This window comes from Geotrypetes seraphini, chromosome 4 (assembly GCF_902459505.1).
Source record: "Geotrypetes seraphini chromosome 4, aGeoSer1.1, whole genome shotgun sequence".
NCBI lineage: Eukaryota > Metazoa > Chordata > Amphibia > Gymnophiona > Dermophiidae > Geotrypetes > Geotrypetes seraphini.
The window spans coordinates 217,795,570-217,816,966 of NC_047087.1; the positions used below are offsets into that span (position 1 = coordinate 217,795,570).

The 21,397-nt window shown below is 43.0% G+C and overlaps 1 protein-coding gene across 1 annotated transcript in view; it reads left to right on the forward strand.

The window, feature by feature from the left end:
* Positions 1 to 21,397, forward strand: part of LOC117360128 (rap1 GTPase-GDP dissociation stimulator 1-like) — a 124,947-nt gene that overhangs the window by 51,926 nt on the left and 51,624 nt on the right. Inside the window, exons 3-6 of the mRNA XM_033943833.1 lie at positions 8,652 to 8,774; positions 12,364 to 12,489; positions 14,577 to 14,702; positions 18,528 to 18,671. Of these exons, the coding sequence (XP_033799724.1) occupies positions 8,652 to 8,774; positions 12,364 to 12,489; positions 14,577 to 14,702; positions 18,528 to 18,671 (519 nt within the window). The remainder of the gene's footprint in view (positions 1 to 8,651; positions 8,775 to 12,363; positions 12,490 to 14,576; positions 14,703 to 18,527; positions 18,672 to 21,397) is intronic.

Below are 21,397 nucleotides of genomic sequence, written 5' to 3' on the forward strand. Positions count from 1 at the left end.
TAGCAGAGCATGCAGTTTAGTGAGTTTATTAGAGTAGTGCTTGTGAGATGGCAGGCGAGGAGGTCCATTTGCGGGGTGGATGTTTTTTCTAGTATGTTTAGGGTAAGGGAGTCCTTGGTTGTTATTGCTATACCTCCTCCTCTTTTTTTCTCTCTGCAGGTCACTGATATTTTGTACCCCTGAGGGCATACCTCGGTTATTCTAGGGTCTGTGTCTGAGGTTAGCCAGGTTTCTGTGAGGAAGAGACAGTCTAGGTTTTCTGTTATTATCCAGTTTTTTATATGGTCAGTTTTGGGTCCTATGGCTCTGATGTTTACGTATGCACAGTTTATGGAAGCGATGTCTGTTTGCTGGCTCTGTTCGGTTTCAGGGTAGATGAGAGTTTTGGGAAGATGTTGAGGTTTGGTTTTGGGGTGTGCAGGTCTTCTACTCCGTGTTAGGGTGATAGGGTGTTGAGTGCTTGAATGTTGGTACAAGTTTCCTGTTGTGAGGGATCTCCTGTTGAGATTCTGGATATTGGTTGCATAGGAATTTGCGGGTAAGGTGGGTAGGTTGTTTGCCATTACTTTCCAACTGGTAATGAGGAGGATTATCAGTAGGGTGGCATGAGTGTGTGATTTCGGGGATAACTTCATTATGGTGATTGGGGATGTGGTCTTGTGCTGGCTCAGGGTGCTGGCAAGGGGTGATTGTGTTCCCTGTTGTGTGGAAAATAGGTCTTGTAGTTGGACCTTTCTGGCTTTGGGAGGTGGAGCTGGCCTCCTTTGGGCTCGAAGTCGTTGTACTGTGTTGAGACCGTTCCCAAAGTCAGTGGTTGATGGTTTTGAGGTCACTTCTTGGTCGCTTCGCAAAGGCGCTCGCTAAGGCGCCGAACGGCTGCGCGCCTTTGGCTGCTGAGCCTTTTAACTGGCTCAGCAATGGAAACGTCGGGGGAAAGGGGCAGAATGCGCTCCCATGCTTCCTTTCCTCTGCTCGGTCCGGGTGCGGCTGCCGAGGCCGGTGAGTGAGGAAAAACTGTTTTAAATGAAATGAAAGTAAACTAAAAGGGCAGAAACCTTGTCCTGCGCGTTGCCGTTCATTGCCGCTGAGCCTTTTAACTGGCTCAGCGGTAGAAACGTCGGGGGAAAGGGGCGGAGTGCGCTCCCACGCTTCCTTTCCTCTGCTCGGTCCACGTGCGGCTGCCGAGGCCGGTGAGTGAGGAAAAACTGTTTTAAATGAAAATTGACAATATTCCCCAGCTCTTCCAAAAAAAGTACCAATTTAAAATACATTTTGTAAACTCAGCTGAATATAATCTATAAATGCAGCTGAAGCATCTTTTAACAAAAAAGATGGACAATTATTCAACACAATAGAATCAAGTTTGGTTTTTTTTTAATACAAGTAATTTGAAATTATCATGCCTTGGAATAGTAAATGAGGTCCAGACTCTATCAGAGAATGTCCCGTCTAACACAGACCTGAGTTAAATGAATATATGGTACAAGCATAAACCTTGGACATAGAAGGCAACTTCTTTCAGCTACATAAACATAAAATGTTGGTAAATAATAAGTTGGAGACCATAGAACATTATTTTCAGTCTTTGAATTTGAAGATTATGAACTGCCACAGATGCCTTCAAGAGATATCTTAGGAAAGTCTTAGAGATTCAGCAAGAAACGTGTCTCTTATTAATAAAGCTTTCGATTTGTCGTCTGAGACAAAGACAAGCTGAAAGGGCTGGAACAACCCCAGAAGATGTATCTGAGAACAGTTTGGATCTCTCCAGATTTTTAGAAAAGTCTAATTGTAAATGTTCAATAAGCAATGTTCCTTATGGTCATCTGATAGGAATCTTGTCTGAGAATTTTACATTTGAGAAAGACCTACTTTTTTTTTTTTTGGGTGGGGGGACAAAAGATACGGATACTCCCTGATTTCTGTAGCTCCTCACAGGATTGGAAGAAGAGTTTTCTTGCATTGCAGCAAGAGGCGTTGGAATTGGACACTTTTTCTTATAAATGCTTACTTGGATGTCAAAATTTGTGGTTGAATGTCTTGAATATTTGTAGGATCTAGTGGGCTACAAATTTGTATTTTATTTGCATAGACTTATGTGGTTAAATCGATATTGGACAGAAGAGGGGCTGATGTCACTGCCAGTGACAGACAAGGTTGGAAACCAGAACCGCTGCATTCACAGCGGCACAGATTGAAAAACTGGAACTCAAGCTCTGAGATGAATCTGAAAAACATTGCATAGTAGAAACAGACATAACATAACAACAAATTTCTAGAACGCATAGCTATAAGTTCAATGTGGTTAACAAAAGATTGTGCTAAAACCCAAGCATAAACAGGCAAGCACAGAGAAAGAAACTGGTGTGCGCAGCAAGGTGTTTCAGATTTTAAGTGTAATTCTGCTGATGTCACTTCCGGGGGTGGGGCTAGGTTGGAAACCAGAACTACCACATTCGTGGAGGCAGAGACTGAAAAGCCTGCCTGTGGCTATTGAAGTTTGGAGTGACAGTAGGAAAAACACAAAGAGCAGACCTCTACAAGAAATAGTCTTTAGTGTCCTCTTTAAAAGCTCCCAGGTATAAAACACTGCTGCCTAAAGTGGCCACATTTCGCCAGTCAGCTGCATCAAGGGCAAACAATACCAGTTGGTGATAAATCCATCTTCCACCAAAACTGGTCAAACAGCACCTCAGCCTGGGATCGTTTGGATTGGCAATCCAGTTTTGGTGGAAGCTGAATTTAATTACCATCTTGTATTGCTTACCCCCAACACAACCAACCATCAGAAATGTGGTCCCATCGGGCAACAGTGTTTATACCTACTACTACTATTTGACACTTCTATAGAGCTGAAGGGTTTAACGCAGTATTGTCCATTTTGAAATTAAATAGACAGTCCCTGCTCAGAAGAGTTTACAATATAACTTGGACAGGCAGACATGACTTAGAGGGTTGGGGATGCAGAGCCCAAGGTGAGAAGAGTTAGGAGTTGAAAGCAATCTCAAAGAGGTGAGCTTTTAACTTGGACTTGAACACTGCCAGAGACGGAGCCCACTGTAGGGATTCAGGCAGTTTGTTCCAGGCATATGGCATGACAGAAAGGATGGAGTCTGGAGTTGGCAGAGAAAGAGAAGGATGCAGATAAGAGGGACTTACCAGTTGAGCAGAGCTTTTAAAGAGGACACGAAAGACTATTTTTATAGAGGTCTTCTCTTTATATTTTTTTCCACCTTGGATATCACAGACTGCTTGCCTTGTTGTTTTCTTGTAACAGTAGGAATTGCATAATTTACCAAGAGTTTACAACAGGGGTGTCCAACCTTTTGGCTTCTCTGGGCCTCATTGGCCCCAAAAAATGTTTCTGGGGCCGCACAAACATGCAAATGCTGCAGCAAGACAAAGGAGGGAGCTGGCAAGATGGTAAACACCCAGAGGCAGCAGAGGAAAACACTGCATCGCCCTCGACTGGGGCCACACAAAATACTTCAATGGGCCGCATGCGGCCCTCGGGCTGCAGGTTGGACATCCCTGGTTTACAACTAGTTTAGCATCTACACAACACTGGACGGAGAGAGAAAGTGTATTGATATTAAACATAAATGGCCTGATTCTATAAAGAGTGCCTAACTGTGCCTAACTTTTAGGCACTGGTCTGTGTGGTTGTCAATCAACTGCTAGGTGTCCTTTATAGTATCACGCCTAAGCATCCTTAGGCATTGCCAGGCGTCATTGAGGTAAGCACCAGTATATTAGGCTAAGTTTTACCTAGCCTAGCTTACCAGCACCTAGTGATGCCTAAGTTTACCACGCCTATTCTCCGCCCCTAACCACACCTACTTTTCAAGTAGATGTCAATAGGCGTCGGAGGATGCCTGGACGTAAGCGTTCCTAGGCACCATGTGGATATCCGTGTGTAACTCTAATTATCAATTAAAATACATTTTTAATGGTGTGATCAATTGCCACACCAATTTAAAAAACTAAGCGTGGATTTAGGTAAGGCGTTGCTAGGCGCCATTTATAGAATCTGGCCCAAGAAGTACAGCTGTTTGAGAACAAGCAAGATGCATCGGCAAAAACAGCAATGATTTGGCATGCATAAACATTTGGCTACATTAATCACTACCCACTTTGATCAGACCGCAACTGATATTCAAGGATACAACCACTGTATTTTCAAGAATTTCTGCCTTGCAGAAGATTGATAGAAAGATTCAGAAGTCCATTTCTATCCAAAAGACCTTTTGGCAAGCCATGCTCAACCTGGTCTAAGAAAAGAAAAAAGTGCAACTGAAGTCTAAAATCCCTAAAATAGTTGTATTATAAGATTTGTTGAGGGCTAATTGTTTGATGTTAATTGCAGATTTGTTTATGCTACGTTTGAGGTGACAATGGGTTATTTTACCTGTCAGAACTCCACAGCAGTTGTATCTTCTTTTCTCCAAACTAGAGGAATTCATCCTGTTGCCATAACAACCTGGCCTGAACTTGAATGTTACACCAGTATTCCTTGTGCAGCTTTCTCTCTTTTGACAGCTCTTTAAATATAACTACTAATCATATTTTCACAATTGTATCTCCCATATTCAATTTGTGCATTTAGACTTCCTTTTAAAAAAAAACTATTTTACTTTGTTTGCAGTGGTTATGCACTGGACCAGTTTGCTATCATAGGTATTTTTCTGTATGTGACCCCCATCAAAGAATGCCTCTGCTACAGAGCAGGAGGTACTGGATTCTTTGGGGGGGGGGGGGTCACTGAGTGTGCGCTTGTGAATAGTATAACATTGTAGGAGGAGTGAAAAATTGATCTACTTGTACCCATTCTACTCCACTCAGGATTTTGTAGACTTCAATCATATCTCCCCTCAGCCATCTATTTTCCAAGAGACGGCTGAGGGAAGATATGATTGAAGTCTACAAAATCCTGAGTGAAGTAGAACGGGTACAAGTGGATCGATTTTTCACTCCGTCAAAAATTACAAAGACTAGGGGACACTCGATGAAGTTACAAGGAAATACTTTTAAAACCAATTAGAGGAAAAAAATTTTTCACTCAAGAATAGTTAAGCTCTAGAACACGTTGCCAGAGGATGTGGTAAGAGCGGATAGCGTAGCTGGTTTTAAGAAAGGTTTGGACAAGTTCCTGGAGGAAAAGTCCATAGTCTTTTATTGAGAAAGACACAGGGGGAAGCCACTGCATGCCCTTTATCAGTAGTATGGAATATTGCTACACCTTGGGTTTGAGCCAGGTACTAGTGACCTGGGTGGCCACCGTGAGAACGGGCTACTGGGCTTGATGGACCATTGGTCTGACCCAGTAAGGCTATTCTTATGTTCTTATGAGTTGGAGGACCCCTTGCATGAGTGGGAGAGGGAACAGTATAAAAGAGGAGGGAAGAGTAAGTTCAAGGCTGTTATTTATCCTGATTCTCCCACCAGAGCCCTAGTACTGAGAGAGACACGTGAAGTACTGTCTGACTGTGGAGGGAAAATCTGAGAGGGTTTGCCAGAAAAGCAGACAGCAGAGTGAGAGGAATAGAGACTGACATGGTAACCATTACCATAATGAAACTACAGTTACCACAATAATTTCTGCAGTAATGAGGACTGTGTCCAAAGAACACCCAGTTTTACCATGGTAACAGTAGACTTTTCTGTGCTATTGTCATGGTAATCCCATGATAATGGGGAACTAGCCAACCTCAACTCCTATAACTTTCTCACTTATATTCAAGCAATAATTTACTTATGCCATAATTTCATTGAGAGTTTCATGCACATCAATTGTGAATATCAATTATGAATGAGGGGAGAGCCTCAGAACCCCGTGCGTAATAATGTCAATTACTGCACTAGAAAGGGAAAAGATCTTCACCGGCTCTTGACCCCCCCCCCCTCCTACCTACAGCAGACACAGTAAATATTTCAAAATGGTGTCAGAAAAGTCAAAACTACTGTGTCTGCTGTAGATAGGAAGGGGATCAAGAGCCGGTGAAGATCTTTTCCCTTTCTAGTGCAGTAATTGACATTATTACGCCCAGGGTTCTGAGGCTCTCCCCTCATTCATAATTGATATTCACAATTGATGTGCATGAAACTCTCAATGAAATTGTGGCATAAGTAAATTATTGCTTGAATATAAGTGAGAAAGTTATAGGAGTTGGATTTGATTTTCTTTCTCATTCCTGTATAGAAGATTTTTTGGAACTAGCCAACCTCCCCACATGTACCTTAAAAACCTGGTGGCCTAGTGGCATCTTTTCTCCCCTTTCCCTCCACCTTCCCTAGACGTACATTAAAAACCTGTTGATCTAATGGCCTCTTCGGGGGCAAGAAAGATTCCCAGTCTTTCCTGATCTCTATTGTCGCTACATCCACCACTAATATTTCAAAATGGCTGCCAAGACTTCATGCGACAGCCTCGTGAGACTTCTGCAAATCTCACAAGGCTGTCACATGAAGTCTCGCCAGCCAGTTTGAAACTCTATTAGCGGCAGGTGCAGCAACAGTAGAGGGCAGGAAAGACTGGAGATCTTTCCTGCCTTCAAAAAGGCCACTAGACCACCAGTTTTTTAAGGTACATCCAGGGAAGGTGGAGGAAAGGGCAAGGAAAGATCCCAGACAAGGGGAAGGAAAAAGAAAAGGAGATAGATCAGGGGGAAAGGAAAGAAGACAGACCAGAGGGAGAGGAGAGCAGAGATGCCAGACCAGGGGAGTGGAGAAGGGAGGGGTGATGCCAGACCAGGAGAAGGAAGGGGAAGGAATGAGAGATGCCAGACCAGGGAAGGGGGACAGGAGATGCCATACTGTGGAAAGGAGAGGAGAAAGATGATAAACCATAGGAGGGGCAAAGGGGAAGGCAGAGATGTCAGAACATGAGGAGAGAGAGATAAGAGATTGTGCACATTGATGGAGCAGACAGGGGGAGAGAGAGAGGGAGGTGATGGTGCACAGGGATTGGTGGAGAAAGGAAAAGCGATGGAAGAAATGCTGTTTATGGATAGATGGGAATAGGGTAGAAGTAAAAGGGTGGAGATGGTATAAAGAGATGGGGGAGATGAAGGGAAGGGCAAAATGAGGGAAGAGATGGTGCAGGGAAGGGAAGACATAGGAAAAACAGATTCTTCTTCTCTACCCACTATTTTAAGTTCTTGTAAACCATGTCGAGCTCCATTCTCATGGAGATGATGCGGTATATAAACTTAAGGTTTAGATTAGATTAGATTAGATTAGAAGAAAGCAGCAAAATGGAAGAAAGTTGAATGTTAAGTTAATGCCAAAGATGGATGTAGGGCAGAAAGTGTAGAATGAGATAAAAACAGCAAATGGATAAGAAGGCCTTAGAAACAGAGTTAAGAGCACAGACAGATGGAAATGCAACCAAAAATTGGGAAAAGATAATTAGAAAAATAAAATTACCAGACAATAAAATTAGGAAAAGTTTATTTTCAATTTAGTGATCGAAATATGTCAGTTTTGAGAATTTACATCTGCTGTCTATATTTTGCATTGTTCATGAAGAAATTAATTAGTTTCTATTTCTCTGGTGTTGCATTGCAGTACCTGCAGAGTCTGGCATCTTAGGGTTGTGTTTGTGTATATTAGTACTTTTAGTTTGTGGTCCTATATTTGCATGGGGTTTATCTGTGTTCTGCCTGTGTGACAAAGGCCAGGTGTTCTGATAGGAATGAATGTTGAGAAGCATTTATAGTATCATGACCCCAAGTAGGAAGATATTTGTCTGTTCCTTCAGCCCTTTTGAACCAAGAATGGCCCCCACTTAAAAATTAGTGGAGACCACTGCCCTAGGGTTACCATATGGCTCCAGAAAAAGGAAGATGGATTGAGATATACAATGGTATCTTGGTTTAAGAGCATAATTCATTCCAGAAGCATGCTTGTAATCCAAAGTACTCATATATCAAAGCAACTTTCTCCATAGGCCATAATGGCAACGCTGACAATTTGTTCCACAACCCAAAAGGTGCCAAGGAACTAGGAGGAAGTGGCGAGGGGTGGCCCAGGGGTGGGTACCTGTCGGGTTTCGGGTGCTGCAGTTTGTAGGTGGCCAGCCACATGCAACCACAAGCAATTATGGTCCTTGTACAGCTGCAGGCAGCACCACCTCAAAGAAACTCCTCCTCGTCCGCCAGCCAGCCCTTCGCACCACGCTGGAGAACCCCTGAGCCCACGGAGCCGAGGTCCGTCCCACCTGCGCACCATGTATAAACATGCACAACATCGTTGATTGATGTGCAGGTGTGACAGCGCTCTGCTGCGTGGGCTCAGAGGCTCTCCAGCATGGTGCGGAAGGCACCCAGCGTGGAAGGCTGGCCGGCGGACGGAAGAGGCATCCCCCTGAAGCGGCGCTGCCTGCAGCTGTAAGTGCTCTCTTATCGGGGCGGCGCTCAGTTTGCGAGACAAAAGTTTGCTGAGTGTTTTGCTCGTCTTGCAAAACACTCACAAACCACGTTACTCGCAAACCGAGGTTTGACTGTACTTCCTATCTGTATTATATTATATACAAGTTCTTTCTCTGTCCCAGAGAGGCTCAATGGAGGGTTAAATTTCTTGGCCAAGAACACAAAGAGTTGTGAATGTTTAATAAGAAAATAAGTATTATAGATCCATGTTTCTTTTAACAGAAAAGAGAACTTCCATCCTCCTTAAAGACAGTGATGTTCTCCCAGTGCTAGCTCAGATTATGAGAGACAATGTGAGCTGTGCTGAAAAGGTGGCCCAAGTGCTCGCAGAACTAGCCAAGAATGGTAAGCAATGTTTGTTTTAGATAAATATATGTACCGTATTTGCCGGCGTATAAGACGACTGGGCGTATAAGACGACCCCCCAACTTTTACAGTTAAAATATAGAGTTTGTTATATACTCGCCGTATAAGACTACCCCTTCTTCCGCATACCTTCTCTACCGCCCCGGGTGCAGCACAGCCGGCCAGGTCCCCTTACTTTTGTGGCACTTCCCCAACCGACCGACAACAGCCCCGGTCCGACAAACCTCCCTGCCCTTAACCGCGAATCTAAATTACCTTCTGACTACCCCTTCTTCCGCACACCTTCTCTACCGCCCCGGGTGCAGCACAGCCGGCCAGGTCCCCTTACTTTTGTGGCACTTCCCCGACCAACCGACAACAGCCCCGGTCCGACAAACCTCCCTGCCTTTAACCGCGAATCTAAATTACCTTCTTACAGCTGCTGTAAGAAGGTAATTTAGATTCGCGGCTACAGGGCAGGGAGGATTGTCGGACCCGGGCTGTTATCGGTCGGTCGGGGAAGTGCCACAAAAGTAAGGGAACCTGGCCGGCTGTGCTGCAACCGGGGCGGGGCGGGCCGCTCCTCTCCTTTGGTAGCCACTCGAACCGCGAGGCTACTCTCCTTCTCCTTATCTGCCCTGCCTGCAGCACAGAGCCGAACGGAAGTCTTCCCGACATCAGCACTGACGTCGGAGGGAGGGAGAGCTTTGTTTAAGCTTTGTTTAAGCCCTCCCTCCCCTCCGACAGCGCTGACGTCGGGAAGACTTCCGTTCGGCTCTGTGCTGCAAGCAGAGAAGGTAGGGAGAAGAAGAGCCGCGTACATCCAGAAGACTGAGTACATCCAGCCCCGCGACCCTCGGAGGCGTCCCCATGGGATCCCCGCGACCCTAGGGGGCGTCCCCACGGGATCCCCGCGACCCTAGGGGCGTCCCCGTGCAGCTCTCTAATGTAAAGTAAGGGCATTTAAACAGTACCCGGCGTATAAGACGACCCCCGACTTTGGGGAGGATTTTAAGGTACTGAAAAGTCGTTTTATACGCCGGCAAATACGGTACATATATTTGTTACATGTGTGAAATGTAATTCTCAAAAGACCACTTAAAGTTAGGGTTCCTTTTAATAAGCTGCGCTAGCGGTTTTAGCACACGTTTAGCGCGCGCTGCATTTCCCCACAGGAAATGGCTGCCTTGAGCTCCCGTAGTCTCTATTAGCAAACCCGATTGCTACAGATCTGTCGGTAACTGAGTTACTGTCAGGTCTGCAGGTTTTTTAATAGGCCTGTCTTTTTTATTCATTTTTTTTTCCATGGCACAAATATTTTACGTGTGTTACACACGCAAAATATCTGTCCCATAAAAAAATTAATAAAAGACAGGCAGGCCTGTCAAAAAAATGTACCCTCATACAAAAATGCGCCCCTCCCTGAAGAAAAAACACCCCCAGGCACAGCCACCTCCCACCCCCGACCGGCACAGCCCTTGCCCTCTCTCCCTCCCCACGACCAGACCTGCATGGCACGGCCCTCACCCCCCTCCTGGCATGACCCACCCACCCCCTGCACCAAAATGTTGGGAGCAGGAGGGGTGATCAGTCCCTCCTGCTCCTAGGCCTCCCATCCAGGGTCAGGGGCCATTTACATCAAGCTGGTAGCTCGGGATCTGGGTCACAATGGTGATACCATTGTGAAGGGTTTAATTGGCTAAGATGTTATTAATGCGGTTTTGTATATGTTATAATATGTTAAATGTTATGTTAATATATTTATTCTACAATAAACAGGGCTGTGGCCAGGTTTTTCCACACTGGTTTGGTGTCTTCTTGGGGTTGGTTAAGGGTATGAAGGATAGTTATAAATGTAAGTGTAGAGAAGAGGGCCACTCCAGGTTCCGCTGTTATTTTCATTAACTTTAGGGGTGAGAACGGATGCCAGCTCAATGCCTGCTGTAACTGCTGCTATTCTAGAACCTATGCATGTACGTACTAAGCACAGCCCTGACCAACCCATAACCCTACCAGATTCACGCCCCCTTGCAGTTGTGCACTATGGATTTTGGGCACACAGTTTGTAGAATACTAAGGTCAGTTATATGCATAACTGTAATTAGTGCCACTAAATATCAATTAAAGCCAATTGTCAGTTGTTAATGGCAATTAGCAGCCAATTATTAAATTATGCATGTACCTAACCCTAATGTATAACTTGCACACACAACTGTGCAAGCTAAGCCCAAAATTCTATATATGGTGCCCAAAATTGGGCACCAATATTTGGGCACAGATCCAAGATATGCACCCAATTAAATTAGCGGAACCAATTAGTGCCAATAATTGGATGGTAATTGGCATTAATCAGCACCAATATGGAATTGGTCACAAGGTTTGCTATAACAATGTTCCCCCAAATCTCATAGCATGCAACCCAAAAGGGGGGGCATGGCCTCGGGAGCCACATGGGTGGGTAGTGGCATGCCTAAAATGTGTGTGCAGTTTTATAGAATACTGGAGATGTGTGCCCAAATTGGGTGCTGGGAATTACACCTGATTTCAGCAGGCACAAGAGCTGGTGCCTAAATTTGGATTTTGAAATCGGCACTCAGGAGCTGATTCTATAAATGGTGCCTAAATTGGCTAGTGCCTAAAAAATAGGCGCCGGCCTCATATCAATCACACTTAGGTCCCATTTTCAGAATGTAAAAACTTAGGCGCCTGAAATGTAAGCCAGGGTTTTAAAGGCCTACAGTTCAGGCACCTAAGTTTTTGGAGAATCATGCTTAGCGGTGCTTAAATCATGTTCTACCCATAAAAACACTCACTTAGGTGTTAGGCGCTGCTAAGCACCATGCAATAAGCGCCTATCTTATATAGAATTGGATAGGTGCCTATTGCGTAATTACTTTTTTTTTCCCCAATTATTGCGTCTATTAATGGTATTTTGTCAATTAAGTTAGGTGCCTTAAGAAGTGCCTAACTTTAGACGCCCATTATAGAATTTCCCTGTCAATGCTATTCTTTAAGGGGCACTGATTTTTGAGTGCCATTTATAGAATTGCAACCTAAGCACACAATCATACCTGCAAGGTTATAGAATAAGGGAGTGGAGATTAATATAGCAGGTAGCCTATGTGTGAAGGTCAAATAGGTGCCTATGGTGGAGTAGCAAGGGTGAGAGGTGCTCAGGGTCGTAGCGCGCCCTCCCTGTCCTCATCTTCACTCCCCCGCTGCTTCCCCGATCCCGCCTGTCGTGTACCCCCACGCTCCTTCCCAGATTCCCCCGCTGTTTTCAAAAAAATGTGCTTCCAGTGAATGACAAAACACAAAATGTCATATTTAGTAATGACATGCAGCAACGTCATTGACATTTCCAATGTAATTGCATGCGATAGTCTATCCCTTCTAGGAAGCACACTCAGAGCATGAACTCCATGTGCTCACAGCTGCTCCTGCTTATTGGATTTCTTTTAATTGATAAGATAATACGGTGCTCTTATTCTACCTGTTGTAACAACAAAGAGTTTAGGGGTTGATAAACTGTTTTTGTTTTAATGATACACTTTTCCATCATCATCATGACACATTTTCCCTTACACAGAAGAGATGAGGAAGCCATGCATTGATGCAGGCTTGGTTCTAGCCTTGGTACCATTGCTGGAAAGCACAGATCAAGTAACACTTCTTCATGCTGGTAGAGCCATTGGACTTATCTGCTATGAGAATAGTAAGTATGTAAACATATATTAAGAAGTTTTTGAAGTTATTATAAGTCAGTCTCATTGCAGTCATATTGACTGTTCCCTCTAAGCAGGCCGAGAGTCCTCCAGCTATAGTGCTACCGGGGGGTGGAGGGGGGTGCTGTTTCTCTATCACATTTTCAATAGTAGGAGACGGGCAAGCTCTGCAGGACACCAGGGACACCTGTTCCTAGCAATTGAAAATACAATATTGAAGCACCAACCCCCACTGGCAGCAATACAGTTGGAGGACTGCTCAGCTTAGAGGGAACAGTGGTCATGTCACAAATTCTAATGTATGTTTTAATAATGTATAACAATGTATGCAAACTTTTAAACTTGTACTCAAAATTGGTAATTATCATGTAAATCCCCATAATAATGTAAGGCCTCTTCTCATGTAAATCACCTTGAACCTGTTTTGGATAAGAGCAATTCAGAAATTCAAATTAGATATCTGGAATAGATTGTCAGGGCCATTTTAGATAGCAGGGAAAATCTGAAATTTTCAGTTTGGATGTTTAAACTTATAAGTGGGTATTCCGCAGGGCTACCCAAACAAGTGGTGTTGCTGAATAGATATATTTGAACCCATTTAAACATAGAAACATAAATACATAAATAGAAACAGAGAAAACTGAAGGCAGATAAAGACCACATGGCCTTTCCAGTCTGCCCATCTATACCATCTACTCTCTCTTTTGCTCTCTTAGAGATCCTATATACTTGTCCCAGTCCTTCTAATTATGCATGCAGCTTTCAAAATACCTGCAAACTTTATGGGTACTTTTCTGCACAGACTTGAAACTACTTCTCAAAGGGAAACTACATATACACTTTCTTTGTAAATCACCAAAAGGTAAAAAGAAAATACCTGTAGAGAAGTGTGCTTCTTTTTTCTATGGATATTTTTTTCAGTAAAAACTTGGTTGGTGCCTTGTACTATCAAACACATCCAATATATCTTTACATAGTTTTCCTTTCTTTCCAAATGACAGAGAAGTGGATTTTACAAAAATTACTGAATTATGGCACCATCAGTGCAAATTGTACAAAGTGATGTATTAAGAACATAACAATTGCCGCTGCTGCTTGAGTACCTGATTGTAAAACTACTTAGATAACCTTGATAGGCGGTATATAAAAAAAAACAAAAAACAAATCCTAAAATCCATCGTGCCCAGAAGTCCACTTAAGCGGATTGTGCTCTGTGCCCTGAGCCTAGTCCTGCCCTGTGCCTGTGCTTAGCCCTGCCCTGTGCCTTTGCCCTGAGCCTAGCCCTGTGCCCTGTGCCCTGAGCTCACGCGGACTATGCCCAGTGCCCTGAGTCTAGCCTTACCTGTGCATGTTCTAGTTCAGCAGGAACTTGTCCAACTTTATCTTGAATCCCTGGAGGGTGTTTTCCCCTATAACAGCCTCTGGAAGAGCGTTCCAGTTTTCTACCACTCTCTGGGTGAAGAAGAACTTCCTTACGTTTGTACGGAATCTATCCCCTTTTAACTTTAGAGAGTGCCCTCTCGTTCTCCCTACCTTGGAAAAGGTGAACAACCTGTCTTTATCTACTAAGTCCATTCCCTTCATTATCTTGAATGTTTCGATCGTGTCCCCTCTCAGCCTCCTCTTTTCAAGGGAGAAGAGGCCCAGTTTCTCTAATCTCTCACTGTACGGCAACTCCTCCAGTCCCTTAACCATTTTAGTCGCTCTTTTCTGGACCCTCTTGAGTAGTACCGTGTCCTTCTTCCCATACCATATTAATATAGTTTACATAATGATATTAGACCTGCTGACAATTATTAATAATAATAATAATTTTATTTTTATATACCGCCAAAGCCATAGTAGTTTGAGGCGGTTTACAATAAGAAGAGCTGGACAATCAGCGAAAATAATTACAAAGAGTCGTCGAACACATGAAGACTAGGTAGACTAGAGCACGAAAAGGCCTTGCAACTTGCCCAGAGTCATGATGAGAACCATTGAAGTAGAGTCATACTGTAACTCAACTTTCCATTTTGGATTAACGTCTTCAGTCATCAAATGACACGCTCATTAAGCTGTCAGTATCCCTTTGCAGGTATAGCTAAGGAAGCTCTAAGTAAAACAAAGATTTCTGAACAGCTAGTAAAACAGATGAAGAGAGCAGAGATCCAAGAAAGAATGGAAATTATCACTGAGGTCCTCCAGATTCTATCAGAGAATGGTAAGTCTCTTCAATGCTTTATTGGGTCTGATGTAATACTGTTCTCAGGTTTCCATCATTTTTGTGCCTAAGTTAGATACCCATACAACTGAGTCGAAATGCATCTCATACATGAACATTTGCTGCCGTACCAGCCAAAGAAAAAAAGATAGCTACACTTCAATGAGACATTTTCACAGGCTGGATTTAAAAAAAAAATGCATTTAAGTACTGAGGGCTCCTCTTACAAAGCCGCGCTAGTGGTTTAACGCGCATAATAGCATGCGCTAAATTGACGGCCGCGCTAGCCACTACCGCCTCCTCTTGAGCAGGCGGTAGTTTTTTGGCCAGTACGGGGGTTAGCGCGTGATGAAAAGTTGCGCGCGTTAAACCCGCTAGTAAAAGGAGCCCCGAGTCTCTTTGTATATTTTTGCTTTACAATGGCTCATTTGTGAATAAAAAAACAAAACAAAGCACGACTTTATGCATAGCTAGTTTGAATACATGATTGGAGGCAATGTGTAATGGAGCTTTTTTTTTTTTTTTTCCTTTCTCCCCTACACTGTGGAATTCTTTATCAGAGGACTCACATGAAGAGCAATCATTTGCCTGTTTTAAGAAATGGTTGAAGGCTCCTGAGGAAATTAAAGAGCCATGGGATAGGAGGTAGAGAATGACATGGGGACAATTTTTCCCTGTCCCCTTGGAAACTCATTTTCCCATCCCGGTCCCAGCAAGTTCTTTTCCTGTCTCTGCCCCATTCCTGCAAGCTCTGTCCTCATTTGCATAAGTCTCAAACATTTTAAAATCATAAGTGTTCGAGGCTTATGCAGTTAAGCCAGAGCTTAAAGGAATGGAGCAGGGACAGGGGCAGCGACAAAACTCGCGGGGACGGGAAAATGAATTCCCACGGAGACGGGGAAAAATTTGTCCCTGTATCATTCTATAATAGGAGGCAATGTTCAGTTGTGGATTAGGAACTGGTTATCAGACCGAAAACAGAGGGTAAGATTAAATGGGTATTTTTCTCAGTGGAGGAGAGTAAATCGTGAAGTGCCACAGGGTTTGGTATTGGGACTTATTGGGACTTTAACTTATTTATAAATTATCTGGAAATTAGAACAATGAGTGAGGTGATTAAATTTGCAGATGACACTAAACTGTTCAAAGTTATTAAAGTGCATGCGGATTGTGAAAAATTGCAGGCAGGAAATTTATTCATTTACTTATTTAAGTATTTATAGACCACTTATAACCTAAGTAGTTTACATTCAGATATTCAAGAGAGAAAGAGAAAATGGTTACTGCGGATGGGCAGACTAGATGGGCCATTTGCCCTTTATCTGCCATCATGTTTCTATGTTTCTAAGCATTTTTCCCTTTCTGTCCCGGTGGGCTTACAATCTGACTAACATATCTGGGGCAATGAAGTGTTAACTTACTTGCCTAGGGTCACAAGGAGTAGCACTGGGAAGAATAACCCAGATCATAGTTACCAGGTGCTACGGTCTACCTTGGGGGTTAGCACCCAAGAAAAAGATCTGGGTGTCATCCTATATAATAAAACGCTAGCCGCGCATGCGCACTCAGACCTGCGTGATCTGTAATCCCTGATCCGTAGGTCCGTGGCCAGAGTGCATATGCGGCGGCTACACAAAGCGGGAGAAACAGACTCAGGATGGGAGGCTGCACCGCAGCAAACTGCTGCAAAGGTACTGCAGGGGAAGAGACACATAGAAGACACATATCGCTTCTACACAAACCTCCCTCCAGCGTTGGCAGTCGCAGCACGTTAAACAGGCTGCTTCGCGACTTTCTCCTGCAGTTGAGTCCCTCTGCCGCGTCACTAATGATGTCATTAATGACGTGACAGATAGACTCAACGGCAGAAGAAAGCCGCGAACCAGCCTGTTTAGCGTGCTGCAGCTGCTAACGCTGGAGGGAGGTTTGCTATTAAAGTCATCTCGCCGGGAGGGTCGCAAAGTCAGCGGGGGTTGGGCTGGGAGGGGAGAGAACCGTCTGCCTCGGGTGCTTCACGCAGCAGCAGCGTTTACGATTCGCTGCTGTTGCGGCTTCAGGCCTTCCTCTCTGGCGGGTCCTGCCTACTTCATGAACACAGGGCCCGCCAGAGAGGAATACCTGAAGCCAGCAACAGCAATGAATTGTGAATGCTGCTGTTGCCCGATGAAGTAGTTGAAGGAGGAAAGTGAGCATAGGGGAGAGTGGCTTGGAGGGAAGAACAGATGGCAAGGCATGGAGGGAAGGAGGAAGGTATGCCAGACCAAGGGAAAAGGAAAGAGGAGATGGAGAGAGGCCATATGGGATAGAAAGAGAAGAGAGGGCAGTGAATGGAAGGGGCAACATGGAGAGTGAACAGTATTCTAGCACCCGTTAATGTAACGGGCTTAATGACTAGTTGTAAATAATATGCCGAAACCTTCTGCCCAATGTGTGGTGGTGGCCAAAAAAGCAAACAAGGTGCTAGAAATTATTAGAAAAGGGATGGTAAACAAGTCTAAGAATGCTATAATGCCTCTATATTGCTTCATGGTGAGACCTCACCTTGAGTACTGCATTTAATTCTGGTCACCTTATCTCAAAAAAGATATAGCAGAACTAATAAAAGGTTCAAAGAACAGCGACCAAGATGATAGAAACATAGAAACATGATGGGAGATAAAGGCTAAATGGCCCATCCAGTCTGTCGCTCTACAGTAACCATTATCTCTTCTTCTCTCTAAGAGATAAAGGGGATGAAACTCCTCTTATGTGAGGTAAGACTAAAGAGGTTAAGGCTCTTCAACTTGGAAAAGAGACGGCTGAGGGGAGTTTACAAAATTTTGAGTGGTGTAGAATGGGTACAAGTGGATCGATTTGTTTACTCCCATCAAAATTTACAAAGACTAGGGGACATTTGATGAAGTTACAGGGAGCTACTTTTAAAACCAACAGGAGGAAATTTTTTCACTCAGAGAATAGTTAAGCTCTGGAACATGTTGCCAGAGGATGTGGTAAGATAGGTTAATGTAGCTGGTGTTAAAAAAAAGGTTTGGACAAGTTCCTGGAGGAAAAGTTCATAGTCTTTCTATTGAGACAGACATGGGGGAAGCCAGCTTGCCCTGAATTTGTAGCATGGAATTTGCTTTTTTGCCAGGTACTTGTGACCTGGATTAGCCACCATGAAGACGGCCTACTGGGCTGGTCTGACCCAGTAAGGCACAATTATACATAATGGACTGAGATAGGGAAGACTCACTATAATAAAGATGTTTATTTATTTGATTTTTTAGCCTGTCCTCCCATAGGAGCTCAGAATGGGTTACAAATCAGGTACTCGAGTATTTTCCTTATCTGTCCTGGTGGGTTCACAGTCTATCTAATGTACCTGAGGTAATGGGAAAGTTTGGGGGGGGGTAATCTTTTCTGTACTGGTGGCACCTAAGTGACATAAACATATATATTTGAATTCACTAGAAATGGTACAAAGCAACCATACCTGTGGCATGAAAACACTGATTTTCTGTACCTTCAATGGACCTCTAATTAGCTGTAAAATAAACATTCCTAAACTTATAATTTATAAACACCTAAGAATAGAAGCCCTAAATAAACTGCATGCTAAGCTTTGAATTAATGCATGTAAGGTTAATTTGACTCCTTAAAAAGTTCTAATGCACATTAAGGAGTCTTTTTTTTACTAAGGTGCGCTAATGGATGTAACACACGCTAATGATTAGCATGGACTAAATATTAAGAAGCCCATTTTAGACCTATACTTGTGGTTCATAATATAAAACAGCCTGGTAGATATTCTGTTTTGTTTGATTGCTATCATGTTCTCCACAGACACTTTGAAGCTGCAGTTGGTGGAAGCAGGTGTGCAGGAAACCCTCTGTGAGATACTACTGAGGTATGAAGATGGCTCAAAGGCTGAAAATGTGTGCAGCATGAAGGGGGCAACTGATCTCATTATATCACTGCTCCGAGGAGGTAAGGAGAAAGCCTGCTGTCATCATTATAATGAAAGATATAAGAATACTTTTATATTAAACTTGGAAAAGGTATTTTTAGGCCGGTTTAGTTTTCAATGAAATGTTTCAATCTTCCCTAGATTTTTCAGGCAAATTACTTGGACTTTTTATAGGTATAAGCAGATCTTCTGTGGAAAATTAGACGTGCTTTTTTTTTTTTAATGAGATTCAGATTGAAATCTTATTTTAAAAAAACAATTTAACAATTTTTTTAACAAAGGTTTGCCAAATTATCATTGGTATTATTTGTAATTTGTATAGCACCTCTAGATATTTATAAGATAAAGATAACAATATACGTAGTGCTAAACCAGTTTTGCAGAAGCTTACAAATCTAATCATAGTTCATCATACCTGCCAACTCACCCACATCCCACATTATTTTTTTGAAGATAATCAAATCTCCATCCTATTATTTGCCTCAGTCCTGTGAATTTCCAGACTAACATCTTACGCTGGCTTTTACAAGGATAGAGGTTTCTACTGCGGGCCAGCAAAGTAAATGTTCTGATGCTCATAGGATTCTGTGAGCGTCAGAGCATTCATTTCACCGACCTATGGTAGAAACCTCTACCACAGCTTTGTAAAATCCAACATAAGATATTTGTTTGAAAATTCACAGGATCCCTCTGATAATCAAAATGGAAGTTTCTTTGGTTTTTAAATGTTCTCAACTATGGAATGAACTTCCTTTAACCTTGCGATGTCCTAGTCCAGTGGTTCTTAACCTGGGTTCGACCGAACCCCAGGGGTTCGGTGAGTCAGTCTCGCGGGTTCGGCGGAGGTCAAAACACACCTCCGACTCATATAGCACTTCGGTCACGTTCAATCATCTATCAGTTATTCAGTGATTTTGATCAAGACTGATCTATCAATCTGTAACTAACGCCTTATATACATCAATCAATTCCTGATCAAAATTTGTGATTTAACTGATAGATGATTGAACGTGACCGAAGCGCTTATGATTCGTGTTGATACGCCCTGCTTGTCCATAATTGGCTGCAGGTGATCACGCAACATCGCTTGGCCTATCTGTGCTGCAGGGGATTTGATGCGCACAGTAGTCGAATTGTAACTGTTGTGATGGTACGTCGTGTGATACCTATCTTAATATTTTAATCCCTTACTAACCATGTCGAGCAAAATAGGAAAGTGGTCGGATGAATATGTACAATATGGATTCACATGTACAACGGAACGTGATGGGAGTCAGCGTCCTAATTGCATGATTTGCAATACCAAGTTGAGTAATTCTAGTCTAGCTCCGGCAAAACTAAGGGAATAAAGAAGGGTTCGGTGAACACGCATATGAAACTGGTGGGGTTCAGTACCTCCAACAAGGTTAAGAACCACTGTCCTAGTCCCTTCCAAGTCTTCCGTAAATCTTTATAAACTTTCCTATTTGCAAAATATTTTAAAAATTAATTCTCTTGCAATTTTGGTATATTTTTATTAATTGTTGTTAACCGTGTCGAGCTTCTTTTGATGATGACCCGGTATACAAAGCTAAGTTTTAGTTTAATCTGGGTAGACTGGAGGGGTGGCCTAGTGGTTAGAGCTGCTGCCTCAGCATCCTAAGCTTGCAATTTCAATCCCAGCCTGTTCCTCATGACGCCGGGCAACTCATTTAACCCTCTGTTGCCCCAGGTACCACAGTTAGTTTGTGAGCCTGCTGGAACAGATAGGGAAAATACTTAAGAGTACCTGATTCAATGTATTATAAACTGCTTTGGGTGAATCTCTTCCATGAAAAAAGTAGATAATAAATACTAAAAGCCTACTGGGTAAATTTACCTGTTAGCTAAATGTGAAGCAAACCAACTAAAGGAGGCAAATGAGATGTCAAAAAATTTAACTGAACAGTTATAGTACTTTATTAGTGCAACAGGTTAAAAAATCACATGAAATCTCTAAAATCTATAACATAGGGCTCCTTTTATAAAGCCCCGCTAGCGGTTTTATCGCACGCACCAGATTAGCCTGCGCTAGCCGAAAATCTACCGCCTGCTCAAAAGGAGGCGGTAGCGGCTAGCGCACACGGCAATTTAGCATGCGCTATTCCGCAAGTTAAGGCCCTTGCGAGGCTTCGTAAAAGGAGGCCTTTGTGTCCATCTTCATAAAGGGATCTCCTAGAGAATCCAAAGTCTATAATAGAAGATCAGTCTTGGTAAAAAAGATCTCCTGAATTGTCCCAACTAGGATCCCAGTTTCAGCATCCATAGATGTGTTCTTCAGGGGATATAAGACACTAAACAAAATAAAATAAACGTGAACTTTTAAGAAAAAAAGAACAATGATATAACTTAGCATCTCGTAAACAATAGTTGTGGTCATATGCAAAAATAGACAGAACATTAAAATACATACATGATATAAAATGCATACATAATATAAAATATTTGCTAAAGCAATGTATAAAACTCGGGAACACAAATAAAACATATAAAATAAAAAGCCATGTAAAATTGCACAAATAAAAATTAATAAACGACTGTGAACAATATTAGCAAGCTCTGTAAATATATGTAAAACTGAAAGACCTTTAAGAAAACATGTCGGAGTATGGACAGAGGGAAGGGAGGACCCGTAAATACTATGGGGAAGCTGGAAAAACACCGAAAGCATCAATCTGCGAGAGACGAGGTAAAAGGGAATTAAAAGAAGAAAGCCTAAATGTGAAGC